Raw genomic sequence first — 18,452 nt, forward strand, 5'->3', positions numbered from 1 at the left:
TAATATTGAAACACAATTTTAAGATATTTAATCATGTTAAATAGCAATTTCTCTCTAGTAATTTTTAATATTTCTCTATGTATTTATTCTCTTTTAAATTCATCCTTATTATTGTCGCCTTCTTTTACTTAATGTTCACTCTTAACACAGAATGTGAGAGAAGAAGTGAGGTGAGAGCACGAGAGAGGTAAGGCAAGGAAGGTAGAAAAGTGGATTGAGATATCTCAGAAGTAGTCAAGGTAACCAGTAAGAAAACAACAAAGAAATACAAAACATGAGCAAAGGAGAAAATAGAAAATTAAAACAAAGATAAAAAGCCGTAAAGGGCACATGGAAAAAGATGAAAAAAGAGGGATGAAACAATACAAATAGTTATAATGGTACAGGACTACTGCCTCACCTCTTCTTGCTGAATGCAGTAATACATATTATAGCTTTTTTTAAATGTACAGACACTTCTATTGCTATAAACAGAACTATAGCATTTGATTCTAATAACTAACACATACCACAAATCTTCTTTGGACAGCACGCTCCCTCCTCAATGACATCAATAATTATCTCTCCCTCTCGTTCACACATTGGTGATGATACTTCACCACATTCAGGTTCCATGGCAATAATAGTTCCATTCTCCAAGCATTTGTACATACAGCATCCTTTATGCGATCCATTCCAGGTCTCACCTGCTGACCGTGGCCGGCCTTCATTGTCTGTGCAAGCTGGGAAAATAAAAGAAACATAAATAATTAAAATCAACACTAGCTTAGGTCATCTGACTTGCCAAGCTTCAATTTTAAACTTTTAGCAAATTAAATTCATAAATTAATTTCACACTACCAATGAGTTCACTTTTTCTCTTTGCTAAACCTATGCACAAAGTATATCAATTGTCTTATAGAAAACAAGGTGCTCACTCCCTTTATCTTTATACTTGTCTTAATTTTACATTGACAGGAGTCCGTGAAATGTATTACATGCACACATAAGTAAAAAGGGTACAGCATTAATGTTATTTAACACTACTTTCACTACTGTATTAAAATCAAACTAAATTGGATTTAACTGCCAATTATTTAATTAAACCCAATACCAAATAAAAAGAAATACAGACCTGTGTCATTTTTATATGCATCGTGTTTCTAAATTAGATACCACAAACTGTAACATTTACTAACCACATTGTTCTTCTGTAACACAGTAGTTAGAGTCTGGTTGATGCAACACAGTCCCTCGAGGACAAACGCAACTCTCACTAATGAATGAACAAGTTGAATCATGCTCCAAATAGAAGTCTTTGTTCTGACATGTCTTACTCTCACAAGCTGGTACACAAGGTTGGTATTCCATGCCTATAGGACAGCTAAGTGCTGTATGTACAATAGTAGGATTATATTATTGTCAAAATAACATTGTAAAAATGTAGAATATGAAATGATCATTTTAAATTCAGCTATTTTACTTGGATGAATATTTTGATAACGTAGAATGTAAAGAAGCAACAAAGAACTATGCAGCTCCGCTCAGCGATACCCATTTAAGATTAATACTAATATATCAATTCCTTTTTAAGATATATAACTACATCTAAAATATTGCACAATTCAAATTCTACCCACAATCAAATTTCTTCAACCAAAATGTTATTTGTGAGAGTTTAGCATAAATGCATATGTATAGGTTCCAACAATGTAAAATCAAAAACATCTTGATCAGGTCACAAATAGTCAATAGGTCTTTAGCAAAACGTGCTGTTATATAATGCTGTATTTATTAATGTTCTTGTGTCATGTTTACGGATTTCTGGCTATGTTGCCACCGGAAAATCTTGGTATAATTTATAGTAAAAACGCTATTGAGTCATTGAATTAAAAATAGCTCTAATGTGGTTCAATTCACAGACAGCAAAGCTGGGAAAAGTAGTTTAGTATTCAGGCGAGGAGTCTGAACGGGAATGTTTCAGACAATGAAAGTTAGTCTGGAGTTTGCAATAAACATTCACACTTATTAAGGAAAAGGTGTTTCAATTCATGTCATCGGAGCATGAAGTGTCTGCTGAGAACATACTCTTGAAGTCGTGGGTGAGTTTGCTTGACAGGCTTATTGACAAATCCTTGAATGCAGAAGAAGTCAGAGACTAGTGAAAAGACAGAATATAGAAGAAAAAACCCATGGGCTTTCAGTTAGCCAACTAATTCTGGAGAAGAAGCCTGGCCGAGCGTGGGGATATGGATCTCAAGTTTAGAGATCTCAAGCTCAGAGCCAATCAGCATCTGATGACCAGGAAAAGTTAAGCAAGACTACTAATAGGAATGGTTTGGTGTCATTTAATTATTTTTCTTGTTGTGAACAAGTGTTCTACTTAATCAGGGGAGATTTAATTACATATGTTACTCTATACATTCACTCAGTGACTGCAATACAGCATGAAAGCCTCAATATAATAAGGGCATTAGTGAAATAATATCAAATGACAAGAACTAAGCTCTGGATTGGATTTTTCTTCATTTTCATTTTGTAGTACAAATCTAGAGAGACTTGTTAAGTCTCAGTTCATCCAAAACAGAACTGAAGAGATGGTCACTGTAGTTTCATTATGATTAATTTATGATAATTCATTGAAATATAATAACTATTAATAAGTTAGAAGGTCTAAAAACTTACGACAAAATTCCGGAGTTCTCCATGGAATGCAAACATTATACTTATTACAAGCAGCTGCATATAAAGCCAAAGCATCGCACTGATGTGTCACATAGTGAAAATCTCTAATCCACAGTTCACAAAATATTTCTGGAGTAACCTTGGGGTGAATAAGACAGTTGTGAAAAAGGACATTAAAACAACATGGATCCTTTTATCCATCACTCTTGAACTGATTAAGAAATCAATCTACGCTCCTCTAAATATACATTTTTGACAACGTATATAATTATTAATTTTACTTAATTACAAAATCTATTTTCATGGAATTCTTTTACTATTGTACTGTGGTTTCTTAAAATATGACAGCTTGAAAAAGAATCCTACTAGGAAGAAAATAGCTATCCAAATTTTTCTAACTTAAAATTTAGATTTAGATTTTAGATTTAGAGATACAGCACTGAAACAGGCCCTTCGGCCCACCGAGTCTGTGCCGACCTTTAACCACCCATTTTTACTAATCCCATATTCCTACCACATCCTCACCTGTCCCTATATTCCCCTACCACCTACCTATACTAGGGGCAATTCATAATGGCCAACTTACCTATCAACTTGCAAGTCTTTTTGGCTGTGGGAGGAAACCGGAGCACCCGGAGGAAACCCACGCAGACACAGGGTGAACTTGCAAACTCCACACAGGCAGTACCCAGAATTGAACCTGGGTCACTGGAGCTGTGAGGCTGCGGTGCTAACCACTGCGCCACTGTGCCGCCCATTTTATATTACAAAATGTACAAGGATGCAAGAATAGTTGACAGCTACTTGACCATTCCACTATTTGTAAATAACTGTGCGTATAGCATGTTACTGATTATTTTTTGATTAGAGATACAGCACTGAAACAGGCCCTTCGGCCCACCGAGTCTGTGCCAACCATCAACCACCCATTTATACTAATCCTACACTAATCCCATATTCCTACCAAACATCCCCACCTGCCCCTGTATTTCCCTACCACCTACCTATTCTAGTGACAATTTATAATGGTCAATTTACCTACCAACATGGAGGGCCCTTTGCATTGGCCCTCCTACAAGGTGAATGAAAGTGAGTATTCTAAATAAATATAATACATGTTGCGCTGTCAGCATTTTATGACTTGGAGTGTACCTAATGTTGGCAAATTACAATGGGACAGTGATGAATGATTCATGAATGTTTCATCAATTCCATTACCAGAATCCTGTATGTCTATTACACAACACACTGTTCAAACAATTCAGAATTCTAAGTGTGGTATGCAATTTCTGAAAAGAAGTAAATCCCAACTTACATGCTGATGACACAGGATCCAAGGATTCTGATTCAACATATCAAAACAAGCAGTACAGTTACCAATGGTGCAGTTCTGTTTTCGGCATCTAAAACAATCAGTCTCTAGTCCAGATGTTTCAACCATCCAACTTTCAAGGAAAAGACCTATGCTTTCCACTTCTGTAACAATGGTTCCATTTGGTAGCTTGAGATCATCAACAGGACTGCCGTTACAGCAGCCTAAAGTAAACAGACATTGAATGGCCCAAAAAGTTAGTGATAACGTTACTAATGTTACAGTTACAATATTCTGGTCAGTTATTTGAAAATGGAATATTGTCCAGAGCATATTTTGTTCAAATCAACATTTGTTTCAATGAATGAGGTTAAAAATTCTAAACTAATCTCAATATGTAGGATTATAAAATCACAGATCAGTTTATGCAATTTTATGCATGGTAAATCATTCCCCAATCCTGTTACAATATCAAAATTGCATGTATTGTGATTGTAGCACTGAGCTTACAGACAAGAAGATACCAGGTTATATTTTTGTCTATGCTGAATTAACTGAACAATGCCAATGCAGCAGTTATGGATGCTACATTTTGCCAAAAATGACTCAGGGAGGACAACAATCCATCAAAGGTCTCTGTTCCGGTCATAATGCAGTGAATCAACTAGAAAGTGCACATATTAATTAAAGACAGCATTAGTTCATCTCTGATGCACTGTATATAATAGCCTCCCAATACCCGCCACTAGTATTTACACATGAAGAATGGGCCCTTGCATAAGGCGTCAGTGCCTATGAAATCATAGCCAATAAAAAGCTAAAGACTTCAGAAGAGGGGAGGGGAGGGGGAATGTTTTCCCTTAAAGTTATTAGTCACAATAATTGTTCTTCTGTAAATTTCTAGATGTACCCTGCTCCAGAATACAAGCACTGCTTTTGTTTTTACTTTTTTTTGTTTGTTCATTTGAACAATGTATGTTCTTTAGTTAACAAAGCAAAATTTAAATAGGATTGGCATTTGGTATTTACCTTGAAATGAGATATACTCATCTATGCTAAAATACATAGATGCCACTCTCTTCTATGCAAGAGCTATTTATTTATGGCCTCATTTACTCTAGAAATTAATCAAACAGGCAACCTTGAATCATGTCTATATTTTCACAATGGTGCTAATACTTCTAAGCAGTACTAATTAAAAATCAAAAAGCTTCACGTCTATTTCTTAAAGCATATGTTTTCTATGGGTAAGAATTTAAATGCAAGTTCTTTATTTAAAAGTGTTACAATTCTTTTAAGCACTTCTCCACATTGTTCCAATTGTAAACATGCAAGAGTAGGCCATTTAGCCCCTCAAGTCTGTTCCACCATTCAATGAGATCATGGCTGATCTGCAACCTAACTCCATATACTCCGTATAAAGTTTAAGAATAAATCTGCTAGCACAGAATCATTCTTACCTGTGATAACAGAAGTGGGTCCTGCTAAAGTGATAGAATATTAATCTATTGCCAGACTGTTAGTTTCAGTTTAACAGGAGGAGTTGACACAGTGTCACAGAATTTACTGCACATCGTAACATCCTAATGAACATCAATGTCACTATTATGTTACTGTCATGTCACTATCAAAATCCTGGGCATATGTCATGAACTCTTCTGTTTCCTTAAAGATTTCAGCAGCAACACTACACACATACATGTATATATTTATACATATTCACATACATAACACAAAATATCATATATTACGTGTACATGCATTCATATTAGTAGCTATGGGGCTGGATTTTATGTCGGGTGGACAGGAGCTGGCCACCGATGTAAACGTTGGTGGCGAATCCACTTCTGCCTAGCCTGGGGATCCGTCCCGCATTTTACGGGTCCCCAGGCATTAATTGTTCTAAGGCGGGACTTCCACCCGCTTGAGGGAGGAAGTCCCGTCTCATTGAGCTGCCGGCCAATCATTGGGCCAGCAGCTCTTAGTCCCAGCAGTGCCACCAGAGCAGTGGCCACTGCTGGGACTGCAGCCCAGCTGAGGACATGGAGCCAGGAGTGCAGGTAAGTTTGGTTTGCCTCACCGGGGGTAATCGGTCGGGCCCCGGCGAGGCAACGGTAGTCATTTGGGGGGAAGGGGGGCGCTTGAGTCCTGGGGGTGGTTGAGGAAGCGGGGGAGGCCCTCAATCGGGCATCCTGTGCCTGTTTGTCAGGGCCCACCCCCGGGGCAATGTGAGGCTGCACGCTTTCACTGGACGGCCTTTCTCGGCTCCAGGACACCTGCCTGCCATGGGTAAAATGCCCGTGGAGGTGGGCGAAGGCTCTTATGTGGCCGCTAATTGGCAACTTAAGGGCCCTGATTGCCCTGGGGCAGGCGGCCCATTTTTCGCACCCTGCCCTACGTAAAGAGGGGTGGAGGCGAGAGCGGGTCGGGAAGGCCTCCAGGATGCCTCCCGCTCCATTTTACGCCAGCCCCCCCCCCCCCACCGCCACCATCCAGCTTACATAATGGCACAGTGGTGCAGTGGTTAGCACTGCAGCCTCAGAGCTCCAGCGACCTGGGTTCAGTTCTGGGTACTGCCTGTGCGGAGTTTGCAAGTTCTCCCTGTGACCGCGTGGGTTTCCGCCGGGTGCTCCAGTTTCATCCCACAGCCAAAGACTTGCAGGTTGATAGGTAAATTGGCCATTGTAAATTGCCCCTAGTGTAGGTAGGTGGTAGGAGAATGGTGGGGATGTGGTAGGGAATATGGGATTAATGTAGGATTAGTATAAATGGGTGGTTGTTGGTTGGCACAGACTCGGTGGACCGAAGGGCCTATTTCAGTGCTGTATCTAAATATAAAATAACAGGAAAAATTTGGAAACAATTTGGTCATAATGCACTTACCACACAAGCCTTTAGTTCCTATAGTTCTATTGGAAGGCAAACCAAATTCTAACACAATGATGCCTGTGCTGCGATACCACTGAATAGTAACACCAGCTGGGGTTGAGATCAGATACATTGCTCCAGTGTCCTGTATATGGAAGCCTAATTTTGTGAACGGGAGTCGAGCAGGTCTAGAGTTCACTGTTGTCTGCAAACATAATAAATGCAACTGAAATCTTTTCATACAATGCCCTTTTTATTTGTTTTGTGGTTTGTGGATGTCGCTAGCAAGGCCAGCATTTGTTGCCCATCCCTAATTGCCCTTGGAAAGGTGATGGTCAGCTGCCTTCTTGAACCGCTGCAGTCCATCTATTGCGGGTACTCCCACAGTGCTGTTAGCAAGGAGGTTCCAGGGTTTTGATGCAGCGACAGTGAACATATTGAACAATTATACATTTGTATTCATCATTTTTGAAGATATGATTTACAGTAAATTTATTTAAGCGACAATGGCCTCTCCTGCCATTCTGTGCTTAGATGAGTAAACAGAAGTCAGAATATGTAGTGACTCATCTTTCAGATTATTTCTAAGCAAAAGTGACAAATTAGGAGCATGGTTTGCTGTGGCTCACTAGGAACCAGCTAGAGGTTACCCAAACTTATTTCACATTTTTCCATAAAACTACCCATAAAAATTGGAGGCTCCATTGCTTTGTTATGAATTGTATTCAAGCGAAGTTCCCAAGGGTGTAGCACAATGTTTAATTCATAATGCCATGCTTCTCCAGGCTCAACTACAGACCATTGCTGGAACCCCGTCTCTCCCCTGTCTGTTGCCTTCCAACTAGATCGTCTTCCATCCTGATCATTCCCTGCCAATCGCCTTCTTTCCAAGTCACTAACCCGCCCCCCGAATCGTCTTCTTTCCCAGTCAGTAACACCTCCCTTGCCGATCGCCTTCCTTTCCAGTCATTTCCCCCCAATTGCCTTCCCAGTCATTTCCCCCCCAATCACCTTCTTTCCCAGTCACTAACCGATCCCCAATCACTTTCTTTCCCAGTCATTTTCCAATTGCCTTCTTTCCCAGTCACTAACACCACCACCCCCCTCCCATTGCCTTCTTGCCTAATCACTAAAATAACCCCCACCAAATCACCTTCTTTCCCAGTTAATAACCACCACCCCCCCCCACACAATTACCATACTTCCCAGTCACTAACCCCCGCCAATTGCCTTGTTTCCCAGTCAATAACCACCCCCCGCCCCCAATGCTGATCACCTTCTTCCCCAGTCGCTCCCCTCCCCGATCGCCTTCTTTCCCAGTCACCTTCCTCTGAATTTCCAAGCCTCTTCACCAGAAAGCTGTCTAACGTTGGCCAATGTCAGATGCATCTCACGCCTACCCATTTAGGGGCAGGGATTGTTCTTTGCACACAGTTCATAACACAAATTAATTGCAAGGCCAATCACTTGAAACAAAGGACAAATACAAATTTTTCTTTCCTGTTCCTGTGTTTTATCAGGATTATCATATATCATAATTACATATCTGTATGAATAACATCAAATACATTATTTAGAAGATACAGTGGATATTGTGAAATAAATAATGATAATAAATAAACAGTAGATGATGTTTGGTAATTGAAGTAATAGCATGGGATTAAGGTTACAAAACTGCCAAACATTTCAAGAAATGACATAGGTATGAAAGAAGGTTTATTATTTATATGGGTGGTTATTGCCCAAATAATATATTAGTAATAGCAGTAGTGGTTTTATAAAAGAAATGCAAAAATTACCAACAGTCATATTCAAATTTTATTAATTTCACACTCACCAGTCTTTCCAGTCGATTGATGATAACTTTGTGGTTACGTGAGGTTATATTCAACTTTTTAAAGCATAATCCAGAATTCCCTCCAGGCACCTTAATGATAAAAGCAATAATAGCTGGTAAATAAAATCATGAAAACAAACATCTTACATTAGGTGATGCTTTGAAATGAGTAGTGTTAAAATTTAACTAAAGTAATAGTCATGTACTTACAGGACGTCTTATAGAATTTGCACTCTGTAATTAATAAAACAAGATTTTTTAGAAACATTTCAGCTAGCATCCTGTTCCATTCAATGAATATTTTTTCGTAGATGATAAAATATAGTTTAAAATACTATTCCTTAATAGTTAATTTAATAACTATTTACAAGAATAAAATGAATATATCTCATGGTTAAAAACAACTGAAATTGTTGATGTAACTTAATGTACTGCCTTTTAAATGAAAGTTCCAAATTTCACTTGTCATTCAGTATTAATTTGGTTCTAATTTTAGGAAAAAGTTTAAAGTTACCTCACCGGTAGGACATTGTTCAATATGAGCAACAATAGTTTCTTGTGGTAACAAAGTCAGTACATAGGCTGCAGCATCATATACTCCCACGTCATTGCCATCAAATGTGATGATGTGCAGGTCAGAAAACATTGAGCAGCGACCTGACAAGGCAAATATATTTATTAATTAGTTTGAAACTACTTCTTGGGAAAGAATTGGAAAAATATATTATATATATTGAGGGCAGTATTTTATTTTCATTGGTTTTTGCATGCTTAATGGGGGCTTTTCCTCTTCCTATACCTTTGGTACACATTGTCTTGAGAAGCAAGGAGGAAAAAGGGGGTGAAGATCTGTTTGGTCAGGTCTCCACCCACATTGCACTACCCGAGTATTTCCTGAGGCTGCTCAAGATTGCATTATTGTCCTGCCCCTGGAGTAGGCGCTGAACCTGATATGAGGTGAGAAGGAGTGTCCCCAACCTCACACTTCATTTTGCTCCTCGTATGATCATTGGGCACTCTGGTTGGAGGATGGCTGAAGAAACTAGACATCAGGGCTTGGGCCAGGTCCTCTGGATCATCTGAAAAAATGGGGGCAGGATCTGATATGCTGAGTCCAGAAGGCTGTAAAGTGCCTAATTGAAAGATGAGGTGCTGTTCCTCGAGCTAACATTGAGTTTCATTGGAACAGTGTAAGAGGCCGAGGACAGGGAGATCAGAGTAAGAAAGACTCTATGAGAAGGATGCACCATCTGTGGATAATTAAGGAAGTTAAGGATGGTATCAAATTGAAAGAATAAGGTGTACATTGCTGCAAAAATTAGTGGTAGGCCAGAAGTTTTGGAAAATTTTAGAAACCAGCAGAGAGTGATTAAAAAAAAGAGGGAGAAATTAGAGTATGTAAACTATCACAAAATATAAAACAGACAGTAAACGCTCCTACAAATATATAAAAAGAGAGTAACTAAAGTTAAGTGTTGATCCCTTAGAGGATGAGACTGGGGAATTAATAATAGGAAACAAGGAAATGGCAGAGACTTTGAACAAGTAATTTGTATCTGTCTTCACAGTAGAAGACACACAAAGCATCTCAAGAACAGTAGAAAATAAAGAGGCAAAAGGGAGGGAGGAACTTAAAACAACCACTATCACTGGAGAGAAAGTACTAGGAAAACTAATGGGAGTAAAGGCTGACTAATCCCCTGGACCTGTTGGCTTGCATCATTGGCTCTTAAAAGAATTGGCTGCAGAGATAGTGGATGCATTGGTTGTAATCTTCCAAAATTCCCTAGAGTCTGGAAAGGTCCCAGCAGACTGGAAAACCTCACATGTAACACCCCTGCTCAAGAAAGAGAGTGGGGTGGAGGGGGACAACAGAAAGCAGGAAAATATAGGCCAGTTAGCCTAACATCTGTCATTGGGGAAAATGCTAGAATCTGTTATTAAGGAAGCAGTAGCAGGACATTTAGAAAATCATAACTCAATCAGACAGAGTCAACATCATTGTAAGAAAGGAAAATTGTGTTTGACAAATTTATTAGAGTTCTTTGAGGATTTTGCAAACAGGGTGGATAAAGGGGAACTAGTAGATGTAGTGTATTTGGATTTCCAAAAGGCACATGATAAGGTGCCACATAAAAGGTTACTACACAAGAAAGAAGCTCGTGGTGTTGGGGTAATATATTAGCATGGATACAGGATCGGCCAGCTAACAGGAAACTGAAAGTCAGCATAAATGAGTAATTTTCAGTTCACAGAAGCACAGAATCACAGAATAATACAGTGCAGAAGAGGCCTTTTAGCCCATCGAGTCTGCACCGAAGCATTAAAGACACCTGACCTGTCTACCTAATCCCATTTGCCAGCACTTGGCCCATAGTCTTGAATGTTATGACATGCCAAGTGCTCATCCAGGTACTTTTTAAAGGATGTGAGGCAACCCTGCCTCTACCACCCTCCCAGGCAGTGCATTCCAGACCGTCACCACCCTCTGGGTAAAAAAGTTCTTCCTCAAATCCCCCTTAAACCTCCCACCTCTCACCTTAAACTTGTGACCCCTCGTAACTGATCCTTCAACTAAGGGGAACAGCTGCTCCCTATCCACCCTGTCCATGCCCCTCATAATCTTGTACACCTCGATCAGGTCACCCCTCAGTCTTCTCTGCTCCAGCGAAAACAACCCAAGCCTATCCAACCTCTCTTCACAGCTTAAATGTTCCATCCCAGGCAACATCCTGGTGAATCGCCTCTGCACCCCCTCCAATGCAATCACATCCTTCCAATAATGTGGCGACCAGAATTGCACACAGGACTCCAGCTGTGGCCTTACCAAAGTTCTGTACAACTCCAACATGACCTCCCTGCTTTTGTAATCTATGCCTCGATTGATAAAGGCAAGTGTCCCATATGCCTTTTTCACCACCCTATTAACCTGCCCTTCTGCCTTCAGAGATCTATGGACAAATACGCCAAGGTCCCTTTGTTCCTCGGAACTTCCCAGTGTCAGGCCATTCATTGAATACTTCCGTGTCACATTACTCCTTCCAAAGTGTATCACCTCACACTTTTCAGCGTTAAATTCCATCTGCCACTTTTCTGCCCATTTGACCATCCCGTCTATATCTTCCTGTAACCTAAGACACTCCACCTCACTGTTAACCACTCGGCCAATCTTTGTGTCATCCGTGAACTTACTGATCCTACTCCCCACATTGTCATCTTTGTCGTTTATATAAATGACAAACAATCGGGGACGCAGCACAGATCCCTGTGGTACGCCACTGGACACAGGCTTCCAGTCACTAAAACAGCCATCTGTCATCACTCTCTGTCTCCTACAGCTAAGCCAATTTTGAATCCACCTCATCAAGTTACCTTGTATCCCATGTGCATTTGCTTTCTTGATAAGTCTCCCATGTGGGACCTTGTCAAAGGCTTTGCTGAAATCCATGTAAACTACATCAACTGCACTACCCTCATCTACACACCTGGTCACATGCTCAAAAAATTCAATCAAATTTGTTAGGCATAACCTCCCTCTGACAAAGCCATGCTGACTATTCCTAATCAAATTTTGCCTCTCCAAGTGGTGATAGATTCTCTCCTTCAGAATTTTCTCCAATAGTTTCCCTACCACTGACGTGAGACTCACTGGTCTGTAGTTCCCTGGCTTATTTCTACAACCTTTCTTAAATAGTGGGACCACATTAGCTGTTCTCCATTCCTCTGGCACCTCCCCCGTGGCCAGAGAGGAATTAAAAATTAGGGTCAGAGCCCTTGCAATGTCCACCCTCGCCTCCCACAGCATCCTGGGACACAAGTCGTCCGGACCTGGAGATGTGTCCACTTTTAAGCCTTCCAAAGCCTCCAATACCTTGTCACTCCCTATGACAATTTGCTCAAGAACCTCAGAGTCTCTCTCTCTAGGTTCCATATCTACATCTTCATTCTCTTGTGTGAAGACAGATGTGAAGTATTCATTCAACACCCTACCAATGTCCTCTGGTTCCACCCAGAAATTTCCCCCTTGGTCCCTAATGGGTCCTACTCTTTCCCTGGTTATCCTCTTCCCATTGAAATACTTAGAGAATATCTTGGGATTTTCCCTACTTTTACCAGCCAGAGCTTTCTCATATCCCCTCTTTGCTCTGCTAATTGCTTTCTTAAGCTCCATCTGTACACCACGAATGCTTCCATTGACTTGCTCGCCTTTTATTTGCTAAAAGCCTCTCTTTTCCTTCTCATCATACCCTGAATGTTTCTGGTCATCCATGGTTCTCTGGGCATGTTGCTCCTACCTATTACCCTAGAGGGAACATGTTGGGCCTGTACCCTCCCCATTTCCTTTTTGAATGCTCTTCTGTAGATTTCCCGACAAGTAACTCTTTCGGTCTACCTTGGCCAGATCCTGCCTTATTTTACTAAAATTCGCTCTCCCCCAATCCAAAACCTTTTTTTGCAACTTGTCTATTTCTTTCTCCATAACAAGCTTAAATTGTACCATGTTATGGTCGCTATCACCAAAATGCTCCCCCACCAACACATCAACCACCTGTCCGGCTTCATTCCCCAGAATTAGGTCTAGCACTGCACCCTCCCTTGTTGGATCCTCTACATATTGAGCTAAAAAGTTCTCCTGTATACATTTTAAGAACTCCACTCCATCTAAGCCCTAATCCCAATTAATGTTGGGTAAGTTGAAATCACCTAATATAATTACCCTATTATTTTTACACACCTCTGCAAATTGCGCACATATTTGCTCCTCAATTTCCCGCTGACTATCTGGGGGTCTATAATAAACACCTAGCAATGTGGCTGTCCCTTTTTTATTCCTAAACTCTACCCATAAAGCTTCATTTGATGCCCCCTCCAAGATATCATCTCTCCTTACTGACTCCTTAACTAATATTGCAATGCCTCCTCCTCTTTTACTCCCTCCTCTGTCTCGTCTGAAGATTCTATATCCCAGGATATTGAGCTGCCAATCCTGCCCCTCCCTCAACCATGTCTCCGTGATGGCTACTATATCATAATTCCACGTGTCAATCATTGCCCTTAACTCATCCGTTTTACCTGCAATACTCCTGGCATTAAAGTAGAGGCCTTCCATCCTGGTCTTACTCCCTTGAAACTTACTTACGCTGTATTCCCTCTGACTTGTTTGCTTTCCTGTGCTTAGCTGTGTCCCTATTCTGCTCGGAGTCTGCGTCCCCTCCCCCTGCAAAATTAGTTTAAACTCCTCCCAACAGCACTAGCAAACCCGCCAGCAAGGATGGTAGTCCCCCTCTGGTTCAGATGTAGACCGTCCCGCTTGTACAGGTCCCACCTTCCCCAGAAACGGTCCCAGTGGTCCAGGAATCTAAAACCCTCCCTCCTGCACCAACTCTTAAGCCACGCATTCATCTGTGCTATTCTCCTATTTCTATACTCGCTAGCACGTGGCACTGGGAGTAATCCAGAGATTACAACCCGAGAGGTCCTGCTTTTTAGTCTACTGCCTAACTCCCTGAATTCTTGATTCAAGACCTCATCCCTCTTTCTACCTATGTCATTGGTACCAACATGTGCCATGACCTCTGCCTTATCACCTTCCCCCTTCAGGATGCCCTGCAGCCATTCAGTGACATCCCGGACCCTGGCACCAGGGAGGCAACACACCATCCTGGAGTCACGTTGACGGCCACAGTAGCGCCTATCTGTTCCCCTGACTATAGAATCCCCTATTACTATTGCAGTTGGTCAAACTGTAACTAGTGGAGTGCTACAGGGATCAATGCTGGGGCCATAACTATTTACGATCTATTTTAATGACTTTGATGAAAGGACCGAGTGTATTGCAGCCAAATTTGCAGACGATACAAAGATAGGTAGGAAAGCAAGTTGTGAGGAGGACAGAAAATGTCTGCAAAAAGATATAGATTGGTTAAATGAGTGGGCAAAAGTTTGGCAGATGGAATATAATGTGGGAAAATGTGAGTTTCTCCACTTTGGCAGGAAGAATAGAAAAACAGTATATTATTTACATGGAGGGAGACTGCAGAATGTTGTGGTACAGAGGGATCTGGGTGTCCTTGTACATGAATCACAAAACGTTAACATGCAGGTACAGCAAATAATTAGGAAAGCAAATGGAATATTGCCATTTATTGCAAGGAGGATGGAGTATAAAAGTAGGGAAGTCTTGCTACAACTGTACAGGGATTGGTGAGACTGTATCTAGAGGAGGAATATATATATGCATTGGAAACGGTTCAGAGAAGGTTCGCTAGGCTGATTCCTGGGATGATGGGGCTGTCTTATGAGCAAAGATTGAGCAGGTTGGGCCCATATTCCTTGGAGTTTAGAAGAATGAGAGTTGATCTTATTGAAACATACAAGATTCTGAGGGGTATTGACAGTGTAGATACTGAAAGAATGTTTCCCCTTGTGAGGTAATCTAGAACTAGGGGAAACAATTTCAAGATAAGGCATCTCCCTTTTAAGACAGAGTTAAGGAGGAATTTCTTCTCTCGGAGGGTCATTACTTTGGAATTCTCTTCTCCAGACAGCAGGAGGCTGGGTATTTGAACATATTCAAGGCTGAGTTAGACAGATTTTTGATCTACAAGGGAGTCAAGAGTTATGGGAGGGCAGGTGGGAAAGTGGAGTTAAGGCCACAATCAGATCAGCCATGATCTTATTGAATGGTGGAGCAGGCTAAAGGGGCCGAAAGGCTTACTCCTGCTTGTATTTCTTATGTTCTTCTATTATGAATAGGAGTGGGACAGTGAATTAAAATGACAGGTGACCAGAAGCTTGGGATCACACTTGTGGACTGAACAGGGTTGTTCTGCAAAGTTGTCACCCAATCTGCATTTGGCATCCTCAATGTAGAGGAGACAGCATGATTAGCAGGAAATACAGTATACTAAATTGAAAGAAGTACAAGTAAATCACTGTTTCACCTGGAAGGAGTGTTTGGGTCCCTGAACAGTGAGAAGGAAGGACGTAAAAGGGCAGGTTTTGCATCTCCTGTGCTTGCATGGGAACTTGCCGTGGGAAGGAGAGGCAGAGTTGGGGTGACTGAGGAGTGGATTGCAGAGGGAATGGACACTTCAGAATGCTGAAAATGGAAGGGAGGGGAGGGGAAGATATGTTAGGTGGTGGCATCATGATGGAGATGGTGGAAATGGTAGAGGATGATCCATTGAAGGTGAAGGCTGGTGGGTGAAAGTTGAGGATAAGGGGAACCCTATTGTGGTTCTGGGAGGGAGGGGAATAGGTAAAAACAGAAGTGCAGGAAATGGAGTAAATGTGATTGAGGGCCCTGTCAACCACAGTTGAGGGGAATATTCAGGTGAGGAGATGTTTTGGAAGTATTGGTATGGAAGGTAGCATCATCAGAACAGATGCGATGGAGACAGAGAAACTAGGAGAATGAAATAGAGTCCTTACAGAAAGCGGAATGGGAGGAAGTATACTAGGTAGCAGTGGGTATCAGTGGGCTTATAGTGGATATTGGCCGAGGACCTATCTCCAGAAATGAAGATAGAGAAGTGAAGGAAGGGAAGGGTAGAATCTGAGATGGACCAAATGAAGGCGAGGGTAAAAATTGGAAACAAAGTTGATTACATTTTCCAGTTCAGGGCAAGAGCAGGAAACAGCACCGATATAGTCATCAATGGATCAGAAAAAGAGGTGAAGGAGGGGACCTGAATACAACTGGAACAAAGAATGTTCTACATATCCCACAAAGATAGCTTGGACTCATACACGTTCCCATTGCAATACTGTAGAGTCAAAGGAGAAGTTGTTCAATGTGATAATAAGTTCAGCCAGGTGGAGGGGGAATAGTGGTGGATGGGGACTGGTTGCGGTAAAGGAAGAAACAGACAACCTTCAGGTAGCCTGATGGGGGAATGGGGGTGTGGACAGATTGGACATCGATGGTAAAAAGGAGACAGTTCGGGCCAGGAAACTGGAAACAGTTAAAGTAGTGGAGGCATCTGAAGAGTCACAGATATAGGTGGGAATATACTGGATAAGGGGAGATAAAATAGAGTTGAGACAGGAAGAAATCAGTTCTGTGGGTCAAGAACAAGCTGAAATGATGGTTCTAGCAGGGCAGTCCTGTTTGTGGATCTTGGGAAGGAGGTAGAAGTGGACTATGCAAGATTGAATGACTATGAGATTGGTGGCCATGGAGGAAAGCTCTCCAGAGGAGATGAGATAAGTGGCAGTCCTGGAAATGATGGTACGATGTTTGATGGTGGGGGTCAGAGAGCTGGTATTCAGCCTTTGCAAGGTAAATTTCCGTTCCCCAAACAACAACAGTAGCACCCTTATCAGCTCGTTTAATGACAATGTTAGCATTGTACCTGAGAGAACGGAGTGCTGCAAACTCAGAGGGATGTAGGTTAGAGTGAGATAAGGAGAAATTGCTTCACTTAAAGGGTTGTGAATCTTTGGAATTCTCTACCCCAGACAGCTGGGGATGCTTAGTCATTAAGTATATTCAAGACAGAGGTTGATAGATTTTTTAGGCACTTTGGGAATTAAGGGATATGGGGATAATGTGGGAAGGTGGATTTGAGTAGAAGATCAACCATGATCTTGCTGAATGTAGGAATAGGTTCAAAGGGCCAAATGGTCTAAACCTGCTCCTATTTCTTATGTTTTTACATCCTTATGTTCTTATGTAGAGAAAGTCAGCGGCCAGAGTGAGGATCCAGGTGGAACGAGAATTCTGTAGATCACAGAAAGGTTCCAATGTGCAGGGGAAGACTCCCAGCCAAAGAAGTGGGTGCGGAGGCAAAACAATGGAACAAAAGCTCAGCATTATGCTGAGCTCAAAATTCATTCAGCTGGGAGTATAGGGGGGGAAGCTGAGGCCTTTGCTGAGAAACAATTGTTCGGGATCAGAAAGTGGAAGGCTAGAGGGGATAGCAAAAACACGATGAGGCGTGAGATTGGAAGAATGGATGGGGTCAGAGGAAAGCGAAAGGGAAAAAGGATCCAGAAGGATGTCGGTATCCAAGAGTTATTGAAGCTTGTGATCCTTGAAATCTGAAAGGAAGAAAAGAAGGTTTTTGTTAAAACACTGAATGAGGTGAAGGATGAAATGAAACTGCAGACCGGGACAACTTTGAGGTAGAGTGAGTTGGTGCTGCTGAAGAGAGATGTCGAGAGGGTGCATGTAGCCAGTTAAAGGGTATATTGAAGGTCTGCCGCAGTGTATGATCTTCAAGACTGGAAGTAGTTCCCGTATGAAACTAGTTTATTCCCAAATCTAATCACGATAATTCTGAAGACTATCAACACAGGCCTGGGAATACATCACTTTGCTTTGCATATTGCTTTACTGCCAGTCATCAACCAGATTGCATTGGAAATTGGAAGGACTCTGAACAACTGATGTTATAAATGAAACATAAATGGTTTTATTGATGAATATTATTCATATATTTTGAGTATTTTTTAAACTTGTATTCTTTGAAATCCAACAAAAGACCAGATTTTAAAAAATAAAGAGCACTGGTATATATTTAAGACCGAAAGACCCAGAAATGGAACAGAGATGTGGTAAGAGTTGAGAAAAAAAAAGGAAAAGAACACAAGCAGAATCAGAATCAGAATCAATCTAATAAAAATTTGAAGATTTCAAGTGGAACAGACAAGTGAAAAAAATGTCAGGAACATATGTACCTATTTTGTTTTATATCCAATTTGTGTATTTGCACTTTAGAATCTTACTATGTGCAATATATTTTTCTTTGATCAGAAGAATAACAG

At 41.2% G+C, this 18,452-nt stretch overlaps 1 protein-coding gene across 1 annotated transcript in view; it reads right to left on the reverse strand.

The window, feature by feature from the left end:
• Positions 1–18,452, reverse strand: part of otogl (otogelin-like) — a 215,168-nt gene that overhangs the window by 38,653 nt on the left and 158,063 nt on the right. Inside the window, exons 39-46 of the mRNA XM_068050050.1 lie at positions 9,196–9,338; positions 8,892–8,915; positions 8,682–8,771; positions 6,860–7,049; positions 3,980–4,200; positions 2,665–2,803; positions 1,179–1,370; positions 510–722 (exon numbers count right to left, since the gene is read on the reverse strand). Coding sequence (XP_067906151.1) covers positions 510–722; positions 1,179–1,370; positions 2,665–2,803; positions 3,980–4,200; positions 6,860–7,049; positions 8,682–8,771; positions 8,892–8,915; positions 9,196–9,338 — 1,212 coding nt within the window. The remainder of the gene's footprint in view (positions 1–509; positions 723–1,178; positions 1,371–2,664; positions 2,804–3,979; positions 4,201–6,859; positions 7,050–8,681; positions 8,772–8,891; positions 8,916–9,195; positions 9,339–18,452) is intronic.

This window comes from Heterodontus francisci, chromosome 18, assembly GCF_036365525.1.
Source record: "Heterodontus francisci isolate sHetFra1 chromosome 18, sHetFra1.hap1, whole genome shotgun sequence".
Lineage (NCBI taxonomy): Eukaryota > Metazoa > Chordata > Chondrichthyes > Heterodontiformes > Heterodontidae > Heterodontus > Heterodontus francisci.